The sequence below is a fragment of the Lonchura striata genome, chromosome 17 (assembly GCF_050655825.1).
Source record: "Lonchura striata isolate lonStrDom1 chromosome 17, ASM5065582v1, whole genome shotgun sequence".
Taxonomy (NCBI): domain Eukaryota; kingdom Metazoa; phylum Chordata; class Aves; order Passeriformes; family Estrildidae; genus Lonchura; species Lonchura striata.
This window is the reverse complement of record NC_140719.1, coordinates 14,128,097-14,151,144: the sequence shown is the minus strand read 5'-3', so window position 1 is coordinate 14,151,144 and position 23,048 is coordinate 14,128,097. Positions and strand designations below refer to the sequence as shown.

Sequence of the window (23,048 nt, the reverse complement as noted above, 5' to 3'; positions counted from 1 at the left end):
GATGGATGCTCCTCCCCGTGCTGTCCCACCCAGCCACACCAGGCATTATAAACTCCTGCTTTATTCAATGAAATCTGTAGCAACAAGACTATTTACATTAATTCTGCCCAAGCCTTCTATCCAGAAGAGCAAACATCTCATTGTAACAGTTTTGCATTTTTAACTGCGCGAATCAAACATTCTTCATAAATAACAGCCTGGTTTGCTGCACTGCAACTCCTTTTTATTAGCAGCACAGAAATGCACAATGAGCAACGTGTTCTATTATTCTTTGTCAAATCACAGAATGCTATATTAGAATAACTCTGCTGGTCAATGTAATATAGTAGATTAAATTCAACTTCTGTGCAAAACCCACTGTAAAACAGCATGATAAGAAGGCTATAAAAAATTTAATTTTACTCCAAACTCCATCAAAAAAAAAAAAATGGTGTGAAAAGTAATTTTGCATAATCAGTACACGCCATCTGGAACAATTAACTGATTTCTATAGAACTATGAGGATCAGTCATATCTGCTTATTAAAGATCAGAAATTATACAAGTAATAAATCCTTGAAAAAACTAAGCGTACTCCTGCCTGTCAATGCTATTTTAACTTCAAATACTGAAGAATGCCTGATAAGGCTGAAAAGAAGAGATTAATATATGCAAATTACATCCAGCATTTAAAATCCCCAACAACTGTCTCTGGTTTTCTGTCCCTTATTGCTGCCTTTATGTTTTATTCATACACCAACTCACCTGTCACTTCATAAGCTATAATATTATGGGGGGTATTATTAAACAGCATAAAGCCAAGCTTTAATTGGAAAGCTTCATTGCATTTTCCAATTATTTGGAGTAAATTAAAAGCAGATGCACATAGTTTAATAAGGAGTCTAATATCAGTTCCGGGAAATCAAAATTCATTGTCATTACTATGCTGTGATAGTTTTGCAAACTGTACTCAATTTTGGAGGTTTTGAAAAGAAAATCTGTCTCTGCAATCTGTTAATTGTCATTCGGTTAATAACTGTTTAAATATCCAAACCTCTGAGCGGCTCCCCATTTAAAAAAAATTAAACTCCGGCACTCAGCAAACCAAAACAAACACAGCACAGGCCACCCCAAGGCTGTGCTCCATGGGAACGGCGCCAGTCCCGCAAGCTCATCCTCCTGCATCGGCCACTGGCCTTCACCCAGTGCTGCTGTGGGTGAGGACACCCCAGTCCCAGGATCCACATCACCTCAAGGGATCACCCTTCCCTCCACTGGCCACTGGCCTTCACCCAGCGCTGCTGTGGGTGAGGGCACCCCTGTCCTAGATCCACATCACCTCAAGGGATCACCCTTCCCTCCACTGGCCACTGGCCTTCACCCAGCGCTGCTGTGGGTGAGGGCACCCCTGTCCTAGATCCACATCACCTCAAGGGATCACCCTTCCCTCCATCGGCCACTGGCCTTCACCCAGCGCTGCTGTGGGTGAGGACACCCCTGTCCTAGATCCACACAGCTCAAAGGGATCACCCTTCCCTCCATCGGCCACTGGCCTTCACCCAGCACTGCTGTGGGTGAGGACACCCCTGTCCTAGATCCACATCACCTCAAGGGATCACCCTTCCCTCCATCGGCCACTGGCCTTCACCCAGCACTGCTGTGGGTGAGGACACCCCTGTCCTAAATCCACATCACCTCAAGGGATCACCCTTCCCTCCATCGGCCACTGGCCTTCACCCAGCACTGCTGTGGGTGAGGACACCACAGTCCCAGGATCCATGTCACCTCAAGGGATCACCCCTCCGTCACCCTGGTGCAGCGGGTGTGCCACCAGCCTGTGCCCGGTACAGCTGTGCCCAGTCCAGCTGCTCATACATAATGTATGGTCCAGGGTTACAGGCAGATAATCCTCTCAGCAGAGACCGAGCAGCCCCTGTGGAAGGTGGTGTGTGAGCTGAGGAACATGGGGGAAGCCCACGTGCCCGAGCAGGAGGGGACACAGCTCCCATGGGAGCCGGGACCACCGCGAGGGCAGGGCAGTAGCCAGCCAGGGCCTCCGCCTCCCCTGCCAGCACACAGCAGGAGCAGAGGAAAACAACAAATGGCACTTTGGACAACAGCAGGCTCATCAAAAAATTGTCTGTCTTAAAAATGTCACCTGGGAGAGAACTCATGGCTCCATCATCCCCATTTGGGGTTGCTGCCCCAGCACAGCCTGGGTAACACGTGTGGCACGCTGACCAAGCACACCGAAAGGGTCTGTACATCATGGAAGGGATCATGTCATAAGAAACACACTTTTTGAATCTCTTTAAGTATAGTATTAAGTAACACACTTCCCTTTCTGAAATATGCAGCTGCAGCATTTTACATGAGACTCCAGGCTCCCTGAACTGCTGGATATTAATAGAGTCTTTCATAGCTGGAAGATTATCCAGGTCTCTTAGTCCAAAGACTGGAAATTGCAATAGGGTAAAGAACAGGCTGACTTTAATCTCAGATTCAGGAAAGAGGTTTCAATGCGGTATAAAGCTTGTGTCACAACTTGTCTGGCTTTTGGACCATCCTGATTAAAATTCAGAGTCACAAAATATATATTTAGTTACGCTTCTACTCTTAAAAAGCATCATGAGCGTAAGTGAAGGGATGGGGGCGGACAGTAAGATGCAGCACAGGACCTCCCCTTCCAAGACTGAGGGTCTCAAAACCCTTGAACATTAGAGGCAGTTGCAGAACCACCAGGAACTGTGCTAGAAGATGAAGATAAAAACAATCCTTGTGCACTAATCCAAAGAATAAAATATCTTTTTTTTTTTCCAAATTACCTGTTTTAGTGAAGTAAACACACTGTGACAAGTGCATAATTTAATTATCTACAAAAATAATGAAGCAAAACAATAGTTTGTAGAAATAAATTATTAACCTCTGATTAAAACACCTGTCCTCCTATACAAAGAAGAGAGCTACTGTGTCTTTTAATAGGAAATGGACAACTAAGGAAGTAACACATGTGGCCAGATAACTTGGCATTTTGCAACAAGAAGGAAGTTGACATATGGGCACTGAAATATAACAACATCTGAATTTAGAAAGACTTCAGAAAGAGAGTTCTTTTGTCACTACCAAAGTAAAAAGGAAAACAACTGAGGGGGATGGGGGAGTAGATACTCCAGGGCATTTCCAAGTTAGCCCCTCCTGAACAGCAGGAATCAGGAAGCACACTGCTGTCTCAGGAGCAGCGTGAGAAGCAAATGCTTCCCACGCCACTGCCCAGGGAGACGACACCTGCCCCCCGCCGCCAGCCCCAGCCTGAGTATGGAAAAGCAAGCCGGTTTCCTTTCCAGGAATCCACTGCTTTGGTATTTTTCCAGACCATTAACAGCAGTCTCCACTCTCTGCTGCCTGCAGAGAGCTGGGTTAGACAGCCGCATGGAGCGAACACCGAAGGTGCTGCAGTGCCGGCAGGAACAGCCCATCCTCCTGCAGAGCAGCCCCAGCTCCGCTCGGCCTCGTGCCACGGCCAGGCCTGGCTCAGCCCGCCTGGCTGGGCTGCCCCGGGCTGGCACCCCGTGCCCCTGCCCAGCGGGGCTCTGCCCCTGGCCTTCCTGCTGGCAACGCTCACCTGTGTGACCAGCAGGTGGAACTTGGACTGGAGCCTCTGCTCACAAATGGTTCCTCTCCAAACTCTCACACCACACTTTGCTCTGACCTTTCACAGAAAGTGTCTTAAAGAGGGCAATAAATATTTAAATATCATAAAAACTATTTCTATATAAATAAATAGTCATTTAAGTCAATATTTACCTCCCTAAGGTAATAAATACTGGTGTGTGATTCCAAAATAAACAAGGCAGACCTGTGGAGAAGCTGGCACCTGTAAGAGCTGCACATGGAAACCTCCTCCTTCATGGCATGCTGGCACACACACTGCAGCCAACACTGCGCTGGCAGCCGGCCGCACTTCCCTTCCCTGACGCTCAGCCCAGCTTCTCACAGAAAAACACTTCACACAAGTAACTCGAGATGTATCAATAAAGTGTTTAAAGACCACAAAACAGTACCTTTAAGGCAGGAAATACATGCAAAGGCATTTCAGCATCAAATGACTGCTGCAAAACCCATGGCTCCTCAGCAAAACAAACAGAAAGTGCTGCAGTCTCGGTCACAGCACGGGCCTGGCTTTATTGGAAGATAAAGTGTGTTGTGTTTTTTGGGATCTGACATCTAAGCTCCAACCAAGAGGACATGCCTTTTCTCCTTTTAAAGGGAATGAAAACCTTCACCTGCAGCTCAGAAAGCTCTTGAACTGAACTGAGAATGCTCCAGGTAATGAGAGATGCTGTGCTTCTGGATCCTGTTTTATTTCTAAGGATTAACATGACTTGAGGATGGATGCCCAGACTTATGGATGACATGTTAGTATGCCCAGCTAACACCATTTCCTAAGGTACTTGCACCAATATCTTGACTGTTTGGGGCTGACAGCTGGCAAGAGTTACTTGAAAATACTACCAACAAACATATATCAAAGTATATTCTGCTTTTGTTCTACTGCTTTCCCAGCACAGTTTCCATATTTAAGTGTTCAAAAGATGAGCCTAGGTCCTACCCAAGGGTAAATGGTTATCCTGTTACCTCCAAATCTCTGCCAGAATAAATATCCTTGGAAAGGTTCATATGACGGAAGCTGGGTTTCTGGCTATACAGCCAGCTGCAGCAGGATTTGGAAGTTTATATGATTGTTTCCTGAAAAAAACTGGTGTACAGAGGCTCTAATTGCTTTATGCAAACATTCTGATGGGGTTGTACAGACTGATAGACTCCATACAACACAATTTCTATCCTGATCTGAGAACAGGCCAAGAGAGGGGGTGAGATTGTTCTGGAGTCAAATTACACAAACTTGTCTGCTGCTGCCCCAGTTTCAGGGGGAAAAAAAAAGACAACCCAATTCAGCAGAATGCACAGATCATTGGCAGCAAGGGCTGGAACCACTGCTTAGTAACTTCAGACTGCTGCTGTGGTGTTAGAGCCTCTCCAATTAAGTGAGGCCTGAAGAATATTTACACTCCTACATCTCTTGGTTCCTGAAAGGGTTAAAGCTTATTATTAGCATATAATTTACAGGTCCCTTCTCCCAGGAAAGAAATAATGCACAGTAAATGCCACATTCGTTTTAATAATACATGTTACAGTCTGTGCCCAACATCTGCACAAAGGTAAAGCAGACAGATTTTTTTGACATGTCCCACTCTGCCATTGAAACACAGGCTTTTTGTTTTGTAAGTGATGGAAGGTTTAATCAAGAAAGCAGGCAATTCATCAATCGAAACAAGGCTGCTCACACTGCCCTGACAGCACACACATGGTTTTATACAGAAGAAACCTGGCCACCTGTCAGCAGCACCTTTTACATCAGGATATACAAATACACTGGGTGATCAATCCTCCAGCTCTTCCCATTCATTTCTTCATTTTCTTATTGTATTTTTCTTTATGCTAGATGTTGCCCTCATTCTCTGCAGGAATAGATGGGAGACAAGGCAGGCTATGGCTGTTTATACACTATCATAAAAATTTATATACCCTTAGAGTGACTTATTTCCCTTCTATTTGAGTACCATTATTATAAATAATTTTTCACTTCATTGAGGAATTTTCCCTGTATGTTATTATCTGTGTCTGCCTGCGAGGGCTGCCTCTTCCTTACTGTGCTTGTGCCTCTGATAAGCCAAAGCAATATGCTGGCAGAAGATGCTCAAGTCTGAAATGAAGGCAGTATGTAGTCACAACAACATCTTAATTAAACTGAAGGCCATGAGGAAAGACTGCGCTGTGAAATACTGAGCCATGTCTGTCAATGGGTCTGTCTGGAGAGAGGCATTCTTCTTCCAGCAGCTGCCTGCCCCAGCATGCACATTAAACCTGTCAGCTCCTCAGCATCCTGCTCCCAGCAGCACCCACAGACATTCTGCACACGGCTTAGAACTAGTTCTGCCTTTTGGTCTGGGTGCCTGGATGGGGTGGGACGAGGGAGGCTGCTGGGCATGGGGATGATGCCAGCAGTGCCAGTGCTGCCGTGGCTCGTGCCAGGCTCTGGGCATTGCTTCCCTACCTGCACCCTGCCAGGGACTCACTCAGTACTATGTGCCAGGAGAAGTCTCCTTAACTTCCTGGTCACCCAGGCTGTCATGGCCAAGACAGGCAATGACTAAAGACTGGTTAAAAATTGTAATTACTGCTTTCAGGACCGTTTTTTCATTGACTCCAGTTCTGTGCAAACAACAACCACATTACACAGCCCTAGGGGTAATGGGCAGTTCTAGTGAGGATACAGTCATTCTGCCAAAATGTATTTGTGATATAAAGTAGGATCAACAGCCAAAATTCATTTTATCCTCCACAAAACATGCTGAACCACAGCTGGAATACATAGAATACTGAGAAAATCTTGCATGTCTATAAAGAGCAAAGAGAGACCACGCTGCAGCTCTTCATCCTACCCCCACTACAGCCCTCCCTTCCCAAGCAGCTCCTCCTGTGCCCAAGGCAGACTGAGGCCATACTGAAATCGGAAGAGACTGCTCATAATGGCTTTTGTTTCCCTCAGCAGCCCCAAGAGCCCCTCTTCTGGCCGGGGAGCCAGGAGAGGGAGCCCACAGGCCTGTCCACAGGCAGAAGGGACCCTGTATGTGCTGGAGGCGCAGCTCCCCCCACCCAGCACATCCCCTGCACATCCTGCATGCACCCGCAGCTCGGCACAGGAGCCCTGGCAGCAGCCCAGGCGTGGCAGCCTGCTCCTAAATCTCCTGTTGCCATGGCACTGCAGCAGCACTGCAGATAGCCCAGACTGGCTGCACACGACACCGAGGGAACAGGAAACTTGGGAATGGCTTCCAGAGCATCTGGGGGCTAATCCACCTCGGCAAGGTTCAAGCACACAAAGAGGACTGTCACGGCACCTCACTGCAGCTGCTGACAAGGCAGCCGTGGGCAGGAGCTGTGCACGAAAATCCTGTCAATGCACAGGATGTGTCTTATGACAAGACCCTTTCTTTGGAAAGAACTCACAGCTGTAATAGCCATTACAACACATGCACAACTCATAACAGTGTTTCTGGAGAATGTGCAATTGGAGGAAAAATAAAGAGTTATATACATGAAAATCTGCTCAAGCAAACATGAAGAACTAATGCCCTGTCCGGCTCTACAAGGCCTTGTTTTGTGCTTTGCCTGTAAGGATCTGGTAAAGTGCTCAGGCTCTTTGTAAAGCAGGCACCTCCCCAGGCTGCACCACGAGCAGAAGCCAGCACATCCTGTAGCAAGGGCAGTCCCACTAACACCCACACAGAGCTGCTGCAGTTGGTGCTTTTGATGCTTCCCCAGGAGAGAAAGCACAGCTTCCCATCCCCATGCAGAACTGTCTCATGCAAACACAGGAATACACCTTCCCTTACATTTCCAAATGTATTAGGGCAGAAGAGTAACAAGAAAAACGAGGACTGACAAGGATTACGTAATTGTTCCATTCCATCTCTTCAGGAACCTGAAGCTGCAGTTTCAGGCAGAGATTACCTTTTAAATAACCCTTTGATTGTGGTACATGAATTAATGCCATGTTCCCATGTTACAAGTGTCACTCACTATTAATAGGGGGAACCTGTAAATGGTACATTTTTGCCATCTTCTCTTCCCTGATTATGCACAAGCAGTATCAACTGCCCAGCCCACTGAACCAACTGCTGAATTTCCAAACTGTCCTAAAATCTCCTTCAGCCAGATGGGACTAGACTTTCATCAGGCTTTGACAGAGTCAGGTTTAAATCCAGTATCTTCTTCCTCTTGCAAAAACAACGTAACAGAGCAAAACTTGTGCTAAGTGTGATTCCACCATGCCTGTGGCAGTATTTGCTCAGTGTAATAGCATCACAAAAACCCCTCCAAGAGCAGTTGTTGGGGCCCAGCAGGAGTGAGTGAGGCGGAGCAGGGCAGCTCACCTGAGATGGCGTACAGGTTGGAGTGCTGGTGCTCCAGGTCCAGGCGGGTGCTGTGGCTCTTCCCCCGGAAGCTGGCTGGCAGAGTCAGCGAGATATGCCTGAGGGAAAGGGAGGAAATGGCAAACGTTACTACAGAGCAGAAGATGCTGCTTCTGTCAGCTCACTCCAGCCCAACGACTCCAGTCAGGTTAAGCAGCAAATATCAATTCTAATATTGCTTCCAAAACTGTCTACCAACCATTCAGCATCAGCCCCCTCCACCCCAAGGAGTGCAAGAGAGGCCATGCAGCCCCAGCAGGGTGTTCAGCCCCAGCCAGGCACAGCAGCTGCAGCCAGTCAGCCCCACGAACAGCCAGCACAGCTCTGCCCCTTAACTCCAATCTGTGTTCTCAATGCAGAGCCGGTGTGACTTCTGAAAAATGTTATCATCGATCCTCTGGACCGCGCTGCCACACGTAAAAAAGATGTTTCCTCTTCACAGAGGGGCTTAGCGCAGCATGAGGCACAGGGAGCAGCTCCTGCCTCACCTGGTGAGAGCTCCTGGATCTGGGCAGACACAGAGCATCGCCCTCCTGCCAGGAGAACCCGGCAGCCTCTGGCTCCTCGTGGGTGCCCCGTGTGTGAGACAGGGCCCTGGGTACTCTCCAGCACTGCATCACACCCATGTCCTCAGCCAGCAGATTTTATCTACCACACCAATCATCTGGAAGTTATCTGCCTTCAAAAACAGGACATGTTTTGGGAAGAACAATGTATTTTTAGCCCTTGATGCAGATGATGGTGAACAGCACAGATAAAATAAGAAAAAGCAAAAAGCTATTTTTAACCAAAAAAAGATGGTGTGAAAATATATTTGAATTTGGCTATCAGTTTGCTGTTTAAAACACAATCCACATGAAAGTCTCTGAAGCAGAGGCATGTTTGTTATGAACACACTTTAAAAAAAGGAGACCATTGTCTGTGGGCATGACACACTTCTCATTTGATTTTTAATAGATGTATTCAAAAATATTTTCCAAGGCACCAAAGGCAGCCAGTGGAGTCCCATGGCTACTCCAGGGAAATGAACCATCCCACAGCTGGCTCAAGGTGGTCACTGCCCGAGTGTCACACTGCAGCCCTCGGCTCCAGCAGGCTCAGCAGCCTTCCAGCACTGCTTCAAGCCATGGGCTTGCAGAAGGCTCTGCAGCACAGCCCCGTGAGCCAGGCAGGCAGCTCAGAGAGAGAGGGCAGCTCAGGGAGGGCAGGCAGCTCACAGAGAGAGGGAAGGCAGCTCACAGAGAGAGAGGGCAGCCCACTGAGAGAGAGGGCCGCTCTCGCTGCCCAGCTCCACGGGGATGCCCTCTGCTCTCCCCTCCACACGGATCGACCCCAAGCCACCACAAGGAGTCCCGCTGTGGCAGGGGATGGCAGAGGTGACATGGAGGTGCCCACCTGAAGACCCAGCTCAGTGGGCAGCACTCCCACCACTGCCCCTGGGGCTGCTGAGGAGCACCAGCCCTGTCCGACACGGGGCTCTTGACGCGGCTGTAACAAGGGTGTGGGGGAATGATGGCCTGCCTGCCTGCTCTCCCTGAGGTAGGAGAGCTGGGCATTCCACTACTCCAGCTGCTACAGACAGCCAGAGGGATGTCTCCAAGAAGAACATTAGCTGCACAAGACAGGGCAGTGACTGCTGGACGGAAATCAGCTCTCCCCTTCCCTCTTTCTTTTTATAAAAGATGACATTGTAGGGAGGAATGGGAAACAAAGCCTAATTTATTTTAAATTAATGTAAACTTTGGCCAGGATCAATATAGCTTATACCTACAAACTTGATTGCATAATGCATTTTCCTTATGTGTTGTGAGAGCCAAATCATTTTGCATTGTAGAAGACAAAAAAAAAAGAGGCTGCCATTGAAAAGCAAGAAAATCCCAATTACGAAGTCCCCAAGTTCCTAAACACATATCGTGAAAATATGTGCAGTTCTGTGGCATATGGCAAATCAATTACTAGTTTAAATTTTAAAACAAAAACATGGTAAATGTGTTGCACAAATAATCAAGAACAACGGTTTGGTTTAGATTACAGCGGCCACTAGAGTTTTGAATACAATTAATCATCATTCCAGGCACCAGGAAGCCATATTGACACTTATTCCTAATTTGAATATTTAATTAGGGTGAAGTTCTTCATCAAATTATCACAGAACTGGGAGGAAAGCCTAAAAGATTTAAACAATTACTACTTTAACCCTTACCCAACTGCTCACCTGTGAGCACAACAATCTCTTTCTGTTCTGCAAAGCTGGAATATGATCAGGCAATGTGACAAGACAGTATGTAAAATGCACTACAAATATCCTGGGAAAGGGGAACAGACACCCAGCACCCCAAAGGGCCTTTCTGGAGAGGCCAGGCTGGCACAGGCTTGTGATTCTGACTGCTTGTGCTCCTTGACCTTTACCAGGGCAAAGCTTTTGGGCTATATCTCTATTTCAGCATCAAGTGTGGCTTCTTCCAGGGCTTTTGGTTTGGGGCTTGTTGTTGGTTTGGTTATTTTTAATTGAAGAGCCTGTCCAAAACATCTACCAGGCCCTTGCTGCCCACAGCTGACCTGGCACAGCCACTTGCTCCTGCCTGGGAGGCTTCCCAGCCCTGCCTCTGCACCAGGAGCTGCTGGGATGGGGCTGGACCCCAGTGCTGCTCCAGACCTGCTGCACCCCCAGCACCCCATGGGCATCCTCACTCTGCACAGCCCTGCCTCAATCGCTCAAACACCCCTTTATGTGCTGTATTAATCCATATAAGAAAATCTCTTTTAATGAGGAGTGATATACTTATGAACTCTCTAGAGTCATAATTAGAGCAAACTAATTGAAGTTGTGTTTTGACACACTTTCCAAATTCACGGGTACTGCATGACATATTCACAGCACTACTGCTGCACACCGTGGTGACAGCAAAATCATTAGGCTAATAACACTTATTTGCATTCTGATCATGCCAGCAGCGGCCGTTAAATGCTGCCTCAACTGGCACTCGTTTACTCAGAAAGTTTCCACTGAAAGATATTAACAGTAATTATTAGTACTTTAGTGACTCTCTGATGTTGAGGAATGGCAACTCACAAAGACTATCCCCATGCCAATTATCTGCCTTTTGAGCTGCCACCAGAAGCAGCTTTCCTCCTCCCCAGAGATAAGCAGTGAGGCAGTTTGGCACAGTGGAAGGACGGACAGTCCTGGCAAGGCCAAGCCCAGGGCTCCAGCCCTTCCCTCCACAGCTGGAGTCAAACCCTGCTGCTCCAGCACTGCTCCAATACCAAACGCTTTTCTCCCCAGCATACAATAGTTTCAAAACAATTTAGAGCAAGTTTAATCACCCTCTTCAGTTGCTCCTTTATTCAGCAAATCCATAGAACAAGTCAGCATGCGATGAGGAGATCCTTCACGTGCAGGCTAAGGGGATTTGAGGTCTGTGCACATTATGGCCACTTTTTGAACATTTTTGGAGAGAAAGTCACATAAAACAGGCCCAGGAATGCCTGACACTTCCAAACGTGTTATTAAGAACTGTTTGCAGGAAGGTGATGAACTGCTTTTGAAGTGAGGGGGCAAGTACTCATAAAACAGAACAGAGGGGAAGTGCCAGATATCAAAGGATGCTTCAAAATTCATATAAAAATATCAACAATGTACAGCAAAAGCCCAATGGTAAGCTGGGCTTTGGACCCCCAGTGACAGACTGGGTGGCACAAGTGTGACACGCAGAGCAGCATCTGAACATCAGGAAGCAAAGCTTGAATTTTTCACAACAACCTGCAGAACAGTGCTGCAAATCTCATGGGAATACCTTTCAAAAAAAAACCACCAAAAAAAACCAACCTTACTTTTCATAAACAATGATCATGCAAACATCATTCCTCATGAAACATTGAGAATGGAACAATTACATTTCAAGCTGTAGAAAGCTGAAAACACGCCTAAAATGAGTTAATATCAGGCTGCAGCTCTCAAGAAATGTAATCCAACATGGAAGCTTTGTTTATGGAGACTGGACAAGGCACATTTCTAAGAAAGAAGCTGCTGGGGTTCTATGAACTGGCACCAGAGGTCTTGGCCACCACCCCCTGTAGCAGGAGGCATCTCCCAGGCAGCAGCTTGCAGCCACTGCCACAGCAGGTATCTGTGGTTCCAGCAGTGGCCAGATCCCAGCTACAGCATTTCCTCACAGCCCTTAACTTTGACTGTGCTGGGGCACTGAGATGCCAGAACACCTACCTCATACTCCAAAGAACTGCAATGAAAACCTAAACTGCGAGGCAAGAATCACCTCGGGTAACGGACTTCATTCCAGACAATCTATTCTAATAGTGTAAACCAAATATTTAAATACTTTTTAAAACCTTCCTGACCCTTTCCCTAAAACAAGCAACATATGGGCTTTGCAAGCATTTCATCTCATTCCAAGCTACTAAAATATCCTGTTTCCTAAGAGTCAATGAGAACTGGGGTGCCAGATTCAGCTTTTATAAAAGCCCAATGGCAAGAAGAATGAAAGCGAGAGTGAGCGATTCTTTCCACATTCAGGTCTCCGCACTTAGCTGTGCCAGCTGCAGGAAGGGAGGAGGGCAGCGCACACACGGGGCCCAGGGGTGCCTCTGGCAGCCGAGGGACACGGTGCCCAGCCCCTCTCTCAGCAGCAGCAGCTCCTGGCTGAACACACAGCCCGGTGATGCTCTCGAGGGCACGTCATCTGCTGCAGACCAGCAACCCAAAATGAAAGGCCTAATGCAGAATGAAGCTCCTGTACCTTCCTCTGCGTGGGGATTAACTCAGATCACAGGACTTGAGTAACTAGGACAGAGCAGCTGCCGAACAATAGAAGAAGCCCCAACAAGTTTAATTTACACCGCTTGGAAGTCTGAGCTGCAGCCCATTAAATCCTTGCAGGCAGAGGCTGCATCAAAGAGCTGAGACCTGGCACTGCAAGCATGAAGTGCTTATGAAGTGGCTGTCTCAGCTGAGCAGCGCCGTGTCTCGGGAGGCTGCGGCGGCAAGCACGCGGCTTCCACATCCTTCACGAGCTGCTCTCCAGAGTCAGGAGTTTTCAGATAATGAAGCAGTAGGGAAAAATTGCCAAACAGCAGAAATACTCCAGAAAGATAAATTACACGTGGTGTAAGCTTCCTGGGCTAGGATTTTAAATTCTGTCCAATTAATCAGCATGGCGCAGCCCAGGCTCCCGGGCCAGATGCGAAGCCCCTCTGAGACGAGCTCCTTGTGGGGACGGTGGGGCTGCCCAGGCAGACCCCACTGCCCCAGAGCGCTGCAGCACAGCCCAGCCCACAGGGACACCCACACCTCCCCTGCAAAACCTGTTAAACAAATATCCCACATAAAGACTCATTTGGGAAGAGCACATTGTCAGCACTTTGCCAGTAATAAATAATGACAGTCCAAACACTTTACTAAAAGCAATAAACTCAAGAAGTGTTTTGGAAAATGGTGAAAGTGATTGATTTAAAGGAAATATCTGAACACAACCACATGCATTTCAGGGTGAAAGCACAGATTACAAATCAGCAGTGGCAGAGATCATATTAAATAGCAGACAACACACAAGTTTTAGGGGAAAAAAAAATGCTCAGTTTCCCTGCAGGGCTTATTTAACAACCCAGAGCACAGCTTCTACAAATGGATACCTCCGGTTTGGACTTAACAACCCTATGCTATGCCCCAAAGAAAACATGCCTCCAGAAATACTGCTATAGCAGGAAGAGGACTCTCTATAAAGAAAAATGACTCTAAGATTGAAGCCTCTTCACTCAGAGCACTCCACAAATTTTTCAATGCATTCTCAAAATCGGCCAAATCCATCAGGCTCCTTCTAATTACAGTTCATGGCTTTCCTTCTCAGCTGCTGCAAGAGACTCTTGTGCCTGGAAACCAACAGTACTGTTTAAACATTTTTTCCTAATCATCATTTTCTACCACTAAAACATACTGGACTGTGACCAATTTTTGCACGTCTTCATCCAGCTGAGCTGGATGCAAGCCACACGGTCAGTGCTGTTTCATAACAAACCCTTTATATGGGAACCAGACTCTGGAGGAACATGTGCCAGCCCCACTCACCCACCCAACCATCACGTTCAGATCTGCACAGCCCATACACAGCATGGGCATTTCATCCTTACATTTCGTTTCTTACCACCCTCACCAGAGAGGATCCATGGAAACACTCCCTCCAGGCTCCAACTTACTGTTTCTGTCTCACAGTGTTTTTAATCCATCACTGCTGAGATGAGACCTCAGCCCTTATGACATCCTTGGCTTCTGCTAAGTATGTAATTTAAAAACTAGGAATATTGTGCTGTGTTTTATGATGCAAGTGATTTGAGCATTCAAGCCACATAATATTTTCAAAATATAGTAATTAGTAACTATTTTTTTTTAATTGCTCTTATAGGTATTTTCCAATGCAAATGATTTTACAATTAATGTAAAGTCAGAAGCTGATTTTATTTTTGAGCTCTCTGGATGAAACAGATTAAAAAATACAATTCCATCAAGAAAGCAACACACTGCATAAAGGATACCACTGGCAACATTTCTCAGAAGTTTCCAGTCATAGCAGCAACATCCATCCCTAGGTACTCCTTATGTGGCAGCATTTGGTTCAGATGAGGGGCTTAAGGCAGACCCCCACTGCCCTGTGGAGGCATTCTGCCCCTCACACCACCAGCAGTGGCTGCCCCTGTGCAACGACAGCTTTCTCAGCCTCTGGCTTCCCTCTACAACACAGCACGACAGCACTGAAGCCCTGGAACCTTTTCCCTTACAGATGCTTCATAAAAATCTATTTTAAATGACTTAAATAAATTATTATAGCTATTTTTAAATAATAGGGTAGCTACTTAAAAAATAGGAAAGGCAGAAGACTTCCCTTCCATTACCACACTGCAGAGTCAGGCTGGTGCATCCCAGCCCCAGCCTGCGTCTCCACACTGGCTTGTTGGTGTTGCTTTATGACCTGCCTCGATTGCACATCATCAGCCTGCAGCACAAAACCACAGACTGATCCCTTCCCAAGCTTACACCACCAATTTCAAACCCTGTTAATAAATCAATTTGAAAAATCAGACTTCTCTGCCTAGCAAAGAAATTCCTACATTCCTCAACATGAAACTCCACCGGGAGCAGAGAACAGGAACAAATTGTTTCCTTTTCCTAAGGAGGGGCCAGCTTAACTAGTGAAAAGGTAACTGGGAGCTCAGAAGGAAAATTCAAGCATCTTGCTCTTACTCCAGGTGTTTAGGTAGAGCAACTGCTACCTGTGTATCAAAGCCAGAGCTGCACTTCCTTGGCGCAGTGCTCTGCTAGGGCAGAGCTCAGAGCCCTGAGCACTTGGTAGCACACGCTGACCTGCTCCAAGCAGGGAGGGAGGCAGGACCCAAGCTGCCAGGCTGAGCTGCAACAAAAGCAAGCTGTTTCTGCTGGTTTTCAGCTGCACAGGTCAGGTCAGAGCCCCAGCACGGCAGCCACAGGCTGGCCCCGGGTCTGGCGTGGCACAGCTGCTCTGCAGGGCCTGGCCCAGGACGGGCAGGACCAGGGACAGGAGCACACGCCGCCCTGTCCCGGCCATCGTGCCGGGCTGGGGCACAGAGGGACCAGCACCTCCCTGGCACTGGCTGGCACGGGGCCCTGGGGCCATGCAGGAGCTGCTGCCAGGGTGGGACAGAGCACCGCTGCCAGACATCCCAGGAAGGCAGCTGGAGGAGCTCTGCCCTTCTGAACCTGCACACCCACTGCTGCACTAGAACATCCCAGGAATGCAAGTGCATTGCAGCCAGATCTTCCCTCTCCAGGTAAATCATCAACCTGCTGGATGACAGCCTCGCAAACCAAATGACTGAACAGCTCCAGGGTCAGTGCGAACCTACGTTCCCAAAACCTCACATCAACAAGTGAAAGTTGTGACTGGAATCCCGGTCTCTCCAAGAGGAAGATTAAATGCCTGTGACACATCATCTGCAATCAGAGTGCTCCTCTCCCCAAAGTATCCGTCACAGATTGATAACATCCACACAAAAAGTTAAGTGCAATTATGTCTGTCACTGTAAAACACACTCCGACAGCACTGACTGACATCCTGCTTGCAGCTGACAAACTCTGAGCGGGCTGTTTGAGTGACAGTGCACAGCTCCTGCTGCACCTCGAGAAGGGATGCGAACGTGCTCCCAAGCCACAGAAGCCAGCTGGGCTCACGGAGCACCACAGTGGGGATGGAGCAGCTGCAAGGCAGAATGGCTCTGTGTGTACTCACAGCAGTCAGGGACTTGACTCCAAGAGGAGAATGTCACCCACAAATCCAACAGAGTCTGAGGCAAGGCAGAGCTGAGCCCCAAGACCATGATCAAACAAACTGGCAATCGTGGATGCACAGGCTGGGTGAAGCAGAGTGTACCAAAGGACAGATGAGGTACCTGTACCACCACCTCCTCTGTGGTGGTGTTACCTCCCTGCTCCCCACAATGATGCTGCCATGCAGCACAAGCCTGGTGCACAGCGCAGAGGCACTGAAAGTTACATTAAGCTCCCTCACGTAACTCAAGCCTACAAAAGCCATCCTTCACCCGCACGATGGGAACCTGCAAGAGCGTTTCTTCAGACTGCTATTAGTGCCAAGAAGCTGTTCCAGGAGTTGGAGAGAAAAGCCAGTAAAGCACCTTGATGACCTGCACAATGGCACGGCCATGCTCCACTGCACAGTATGCCACCCTCACTGGGACGTGCCAGGGCTGCTGGTGGAGGCCACTAAGCCAGGTGCCCGTAGAAGAAAACACAAAGGAGAAGAACAAATGGCTGAAAAACACCATTTGAAAAGTCCAGAACAACTACGAAACAAAGCCTCCCCTTGTGCAGCCCTAACTGTGAGCCTTAAGCCTGTGACATAAGTGGCAGACGCAGCACTGCTGATGTGCACCAACCTGTGGAGGTCACACCTCTGATACATGACAACTCTGTGATGGGCCACCATCCCCTGCATCAGCACCTTACACCACAGAGCAGAGGGGCTAGTGCAGAAAAAAGTATATCCCACAGTAAAAAGTCCTTCCATTTTAGGTTTAGTTGTACATAGGGGTTTAGTTTATATCCAGCATTAGCAATTGTTCTGAAGGTTCCTCTTGACTCAGAATTATTCTGTAATGCAGACACAGCTGAAGAGAGCAGCTGAGATACCTGACCAGCCCAACAGCAGACCCTCCACAGTATTCCGTGCAGCACTGCTCACCAATGCTTCCTCACTGCTGAGGCAGCTCCAGGACAATCACTGCTATTCCTGTCAGGATATATCCACATGGAATAAAACTGCAAACTGGCTGCCCGTGTAACCTCCTCTCTCTATGGTGACATGAAAACAAGGGATCGCTTGTGACTACAGTCTTTCACAAACACTGTGTTGAGTAACTCTCCACATTGCTGACAGTGTTAGAAGAGGCCTTCAAGTTGTCTGTGTTCCCTGCAATAATTAAATATTTGCAGGATGCACCTTTATATACATTTCTATTTCTTGAAAAATATATTGGATAATAAATAACCAGAGTAAAAAAAACAGACATGAAAGATGCTTTGAATGATCAGGCTGGTGGTGTAAAAGTTACCTGTAAATCACACATGGGGTGTGAGAGTGGAGCTGGCTACAGACAGGTGGGTTTTACTACAAGGCATTAATGTAACATTCAATTATTCCACTGCATACTGGCTGGTTTAACTCAGCCAAATTAGAATACATTTTATATTGACTATTTTGACATTTGCTTTATTTGGCAAGTAAAACAAAACTGATCCAATTTCCTTGCAGCCATTGTAAACCATAAACTGCACAACAAGAGGTTATAAAATATATAAGCCTTGTAAACACTTCTTTTCAGACTGTCACTGATGCTTTGAGCTCTAATTTTGGCCTTGTTCCCAACAGCTCTGCCACTGCTCTGCAGCCTTCCCTGGTCAGCTAAAAAGTGACCCTTCCACATTCACTGATTAAGCATTCCCACAGACATTCTCTTGCTATGATAATTTTTTTTTTCCTTTATTGTGGAAATCTGCCCAGACAGAACTTCTTGCAGAAAGAAAATTAAGATCTGTGCTCTAAAATAAAGACATCCTTCTCTCTGATCTCCCATGGCCTGGACTGGCATGTAGCTTATGTCCAGCAGAGCTTCAGAATAACATCTCAGGTCCTAGTGGGACAGACTGGAATCTCAAGAAAACTGCTGGCTTTTCATCTCTTTTGCCTCCATCTCTGAGAAGCATGACAGCATGTCTGCCTGCAGCACACCTGACAGTACATGACAGCAAGCACTGTGCCAGGGCATGGCAGCTTACCAAGCAAAACTCTCAGGGAAAGAAACACCCAAATGTTTTGGAGAGCCCAAAGAGCCACCACAGGAGGACAGTGGATTTCAGTCTGGGCCATGGGTGAAGGCTCAAATGTGCACACCTGCTTTAAGGAGGTACCTGATTGCATTCTGGGGAACATGCTGCAGCAGTTTAAAAGTGTAACTATGAAATGACCTGTAAATCAAGACTCTAAAGGACATAAGCAGATTCCACCCATGTGATACAATGACCTTTGTACACAAAATGGACCTTGGAACTCCTCTCTGCTGTCTTCTCCAAAACTCTAGCTCTCAGCAGTTACTGTAATACTGTAAAGGTATCTGCAGTGTAGAAAATGCCTAGTGCAAAAATACATGTACACAAAATAGGCAAAAGCACAAAGGGACCCAAAGAGAATGTGCAGTCCCCTGGCAACGGCCTGGCCCAGACTGTGAGTCTCAGCAGCAAGAGCACAATTCACACTGGGTGAAAGCTGTGCTTTCATAGGGAATGTCAGGAGTGCAAAGTTCTCAGCTTCATCACTGTCTGGGCTGCTTTGTTGCTTAACAACACCTCTTTTTATCCAGAGAAATCCAGCAAGTAAGCTGTCAGTACAGCACTACTGGTATATGAAAGTCTACACACTAGCACATCTGTTGATACACACAGAAATATTGCCTGTAACACAGGGAGAACAGGCTGGACAGACACTGCAGCCCAGCAGTGCTGCTCCCATCAGTCACCACAAGATGAGCAGGCTGCTGTGCACACTCATGTCAACTGCATAACTGGAGCTCAGCAGCTGGGCTCAGGAAAATAAAAAACCAAGAACCAGTACTTCAAACCATGAACAGGCTGATCCTGGAGATGAGCAAAACCTGTTTCCCTTCTGAAGTCTGTAAGAGGCACTTCTCCCTCCCTCTGGTTAAGCAGAACAATCACCCTGGCTGCAGCTCTGGCTCACCCTTCTGAGGGTATGTGTTGGAAGCTACAATATCCCGCATTGTTTAAAGCCAAGAAAAGGTACAGTTTGCTGTTTCCCTTCCTCTGCAGGCCCTTCCTTTCTTCTGGATTCTTCACCCACTTTTCTTTACACAACAACAGGTAAAGAGAACTTCCAGCAGGCAAATACTTCAACGAACAGCACATTCCCGTATCAGATGGTGACACAATCATTCCATGCCAGTGCAGCACCCTGGTCTTGGTTTCCCAGGCAAGGTTAGTAACCACAAGACATGCAGCATCAAGCAGAAGGAGCTGGAATGCAGAAAACCTACCTTGGCAGGTTGGGAGCGGGCGTTGAAGCTGGTGCTTGGGCGGGAGGAGCCGCAGGCTGCGCGGAGTCGTGGTTGCGTGGCACTCTGCCCATCCGATACCAGATACCCATGCTGTTCAGCTCCCTGGGAAACAACACACAGCACCAGTGCTGACTGCACACACGCACCAGCATCAGGCACTGACGTGTTCCACCACACCTTTGTCAGTGAGAACAAGTGCAATTAAAAAAAGGAGGGGTGAGTTAATTCCTACATCAAACTTGGTAACACTCATACTTACTTGGACTTTTCCAACGATAAGCTTCACCTCTTACAAGCTGCTGCTTGATAATTAGAGGAGCACGGGGCCCTTGCTTTGGTATAACTGCATTGCTGACAACAGCTTGGGAGTGAGGGGTACTTACCCTATGAACGTGTACTGCGGAGGGGCTTGCTTGGATCTCCCCAGGATTCGGATATCGCAGATCGCTGCCTCTGTGGAATCTCGAGGGATGAATTTTATGCAGAGCCTCTTCTTTCTGAAAGCTACTTCTTCTGCAGAAACAATGCAGAATACAGGGTGGTGTTCATGCAAGATTAGAGTATAAATGTTATTTATAGTCTCTCCAGGTATTAGACAGGTAATTATGGCAGAACTGGTGCCAAAGAACAGACATATGTGAACAAATGAGTCAGTGCAGCGCCATTCAGAGGGGAATGTTCTATCAGATGTGCTATTGGCACTGCAATAACCAGCTCTCCTCCTGCCTGCTGCAGAGATCAGCTCCGTGTGCCTGGTGCTGCCCCACAGCACAGAACAGCAGGTGACTCTGCCAGTTCCACATGCCTCTCGCACTCCCTTGCTCTTTCCCAGGTAATGTTTGCCTCACTGGCCTGGACAGCCATATCTAAACATTCCTCCCACAAGCACTGCCTCTAGGAGTTACCTGGAAGCTTCTGAAACAACCAGTCAGCTCATTCTGCTACGTGCTTCCAACCAGCCACTTCCAACCCAGTGCGAGGAGGAGCAGGCAGAGCCTGCCATGCAGAGAGCTTGAGTGTAAGAGCTGTCTGTCCACATCTCACACATCCCAAGTGTTAGTGACATCTCCTGATCAAGTCAGCAGGCACAGAAACGATACTCCCACCATGTTTGCCCCAGTTCTTTACAAGTACAAACCAGATTTACAAAGCAGTAAGTGCCAGAACCTCCCACGAGGCAGCTGCACTGCTCTGGCCTGTGCTCTGAGGGTGGATGAACACACTGCACAGCCCTTTCTGCTATGTGTCACAGAGCAATTGTTTCCATGTTATCCACTGTGAAAAAGTCAAGCCCGTCACAGCTAAGGATTATCTGTATAATGAATTCACAGACCTTCAGGCTGTTTACCAGCACACAGACACAATCCACAGCCAGGGCTGGTGCTGTCTGTGACCACAGTGCCTGGCACTGGCACACAGACACAGATTTGCAGTGCTCCATCTCACCCTAAGGAGTCTCAGGGTGAGGAAGGTGAGGTTTCTGTTTGGATGCAGGCACTTGGAAAGCAGGACAGAAGTCCACTGATATACTGAAAATCTGAAGAGCAGACGCTGAATGAATATCTGGAAATAACCAGCAACTACAAACAAGTGCCTGCAAAATAAAAACCCTTCATCTTAATGTGAACAAATATCTCCCAACTTAAAATATGCTGTCACTTCAACAGATGGCAAGCAGCCCTGTCTCCATAGGCTCCTCCTGTTTCGTAATCCACACCTTGGGAAACAGCAATCCATTCCAGCCTCTGAAGTGTGCTGCTGCACTAGCACAAATAACCATACAGACAGTATGAGGTGTGCCAATGGAGCATCTGTGCATGCAGCTTGCAGTTACAGTGCTGTGTTTAGAGATGGTAAATACCTGCATCCCTGAAGTCTAGTCTTCCCCTGCTTTGAAAAAGTAGGGCTTCTGTATGAAGTGCCTAAAACTCATCTTAGGAGTCTAGGATTTAAGGCTTCCTGAGAAAATTCTCAAGACCTACTAAAGAGTGCTGTATTAAATGTATTAACTGTGACCTAGCTGCCATTTTGAGAGGAGCACAGAGACATGTGTTAACACAAATCTAACTCTGAACAAAATCAGTGTCTCTTATTTGACTTTCTTTGCAAGTACAAAGCTGACTATTTGCTTTTGTCTATGTTCTCCTTCTCACCACTTCCTTAGTACAGGCAGTGCCTCTGCTTTAAAGACATCACAGTCACAACCCAGTGCACTTCGAATTAATGACAAAGCCCCCTTCCACCTTTCCATCAGAACCTGCACAGAAGTTGAAGCAGCACACAGTAAGGTCCAGCACTCCCAAGAGTCAGTAAAATAAGCCAACAAATCTACCTCACATGACATGTGCCCAAGAATTTTCCAGAAGCAGAGGGTGACCTGGGAGAACAGTCTTCAGAGTCTTTCCCTTCCAGGCCACAGGTTCCAATCAGAACCAGATCACAGTGACTGAAAAAGCATCCTCATGTGCTGCGGCCCCAGCTGAATGATTCCCTACAAGGCAGGTTCATGTAAGCCCTTCCTGCTCATTCCTGGCCTGGATTTCATATGGACATGCATGCACTGGGAGCAGCCCTTCTGTGAGGACCAGCTGCGCACCGGGCACCAGCGCCAGTCCTGCCATCCTCCCACGGGGCTTGTCCCCTGCCAGCCCAGTGCTCCCGGTGCCTTCTGCACAACATAGGCCTGCCACCAGACGTGGCTCCAGCTGCTGCTGGCACAGGTCCCAGGGGAGCTGAACACACTGTTTGGGAACTGCTCACTTACATGTTGCAGTGAAGCTATTCTACCTTGCAGAAATGAGCATGATATTCCCCCAGGACACGGCACTTGTGCCTTGTGTCAGCAAGCACAAACACAGCTGACACCCCTCAGTACTTCCTGGCAGGATAGGAGCCCCACAGCAGGAGATGTACAGTGGGCAGCACAAACCCATACCCCCTTCATTTCAGTGCATTTCTGAACACCCCTTGGCACAGCAGCTCTGCTCCTGCTAGGCCCAGTCCACTCTTCAGATTGAAAAAAGAAACTCTCCCTTCCTGCCCCAGAGACATGGGACTCTAGCAGGTGAGTGAAGACAGACAGGCAGCCCCATTAAACAGCCTGAGGAGGACAAGAAAACTAAAGGTGCACATGCCATCCCAGAGAGCAGAAGTGCCAGGAGCAACCCTCTGCCAGGGACAGGCCCTCCATGGCCAGGGACAGGCCCTCCATGGCCAGGGACAGGGCCCTCCACAGCCTGGCCATACAATCACTGGCAGAGTGGGACTGAGGAACAGATGCCAACTTACGTGTATCAATGGTCTCCTGGATGGGCATGAAGCCTACAGGTAAAGTGTCCTTGATATCAATGAGCTTCATGTCGACCAAGACGTTGCCTAAATGACTCTTTGGAGAGAAAAAAGAAAC

The 23,048-nt window shown here is 47.7% G+C and overlaps 1 protein-coding gene across 8 annotated transcripts in view; it reads right to left on the bottom strand.

Moving 5' to 3' along the window:
• Positions 1 to 23,048, bottom strand: part of MVB12B (multivesicular body subunit 12B) — a 57,779-nt gene that overhangs the window by 20,224 nt on the left and 14,507 nt on the right. For all 8 annotated transcript variants that reach the window (XM_021543739.3, XM_085556418.1, XM_085556419.1 and 5 more), the window contains 4 exons: positions 22,931 to 23,027; positions 20,026 to 20,155; positions 19,622 to 19,744; positions 7,976 to 8,073 (listed from right to left, as the gene is read on the bottom strand). In XM_021543739.3, the coding sequence (XP_021399414.1) occupies positions 7,976 to 8,073; positions 19,622 to 19,744; positions 20,026 to 20,155; positions 22,931 to 23,027 (448 nt within the window). The remainder of the gene's footprint in view (positions 1 to 7,975; positions 8,074 to 19,621; positions 19,745 to 20,025; positions 20,156 to 22,930; positions 23,028 to 23,048) is intronic.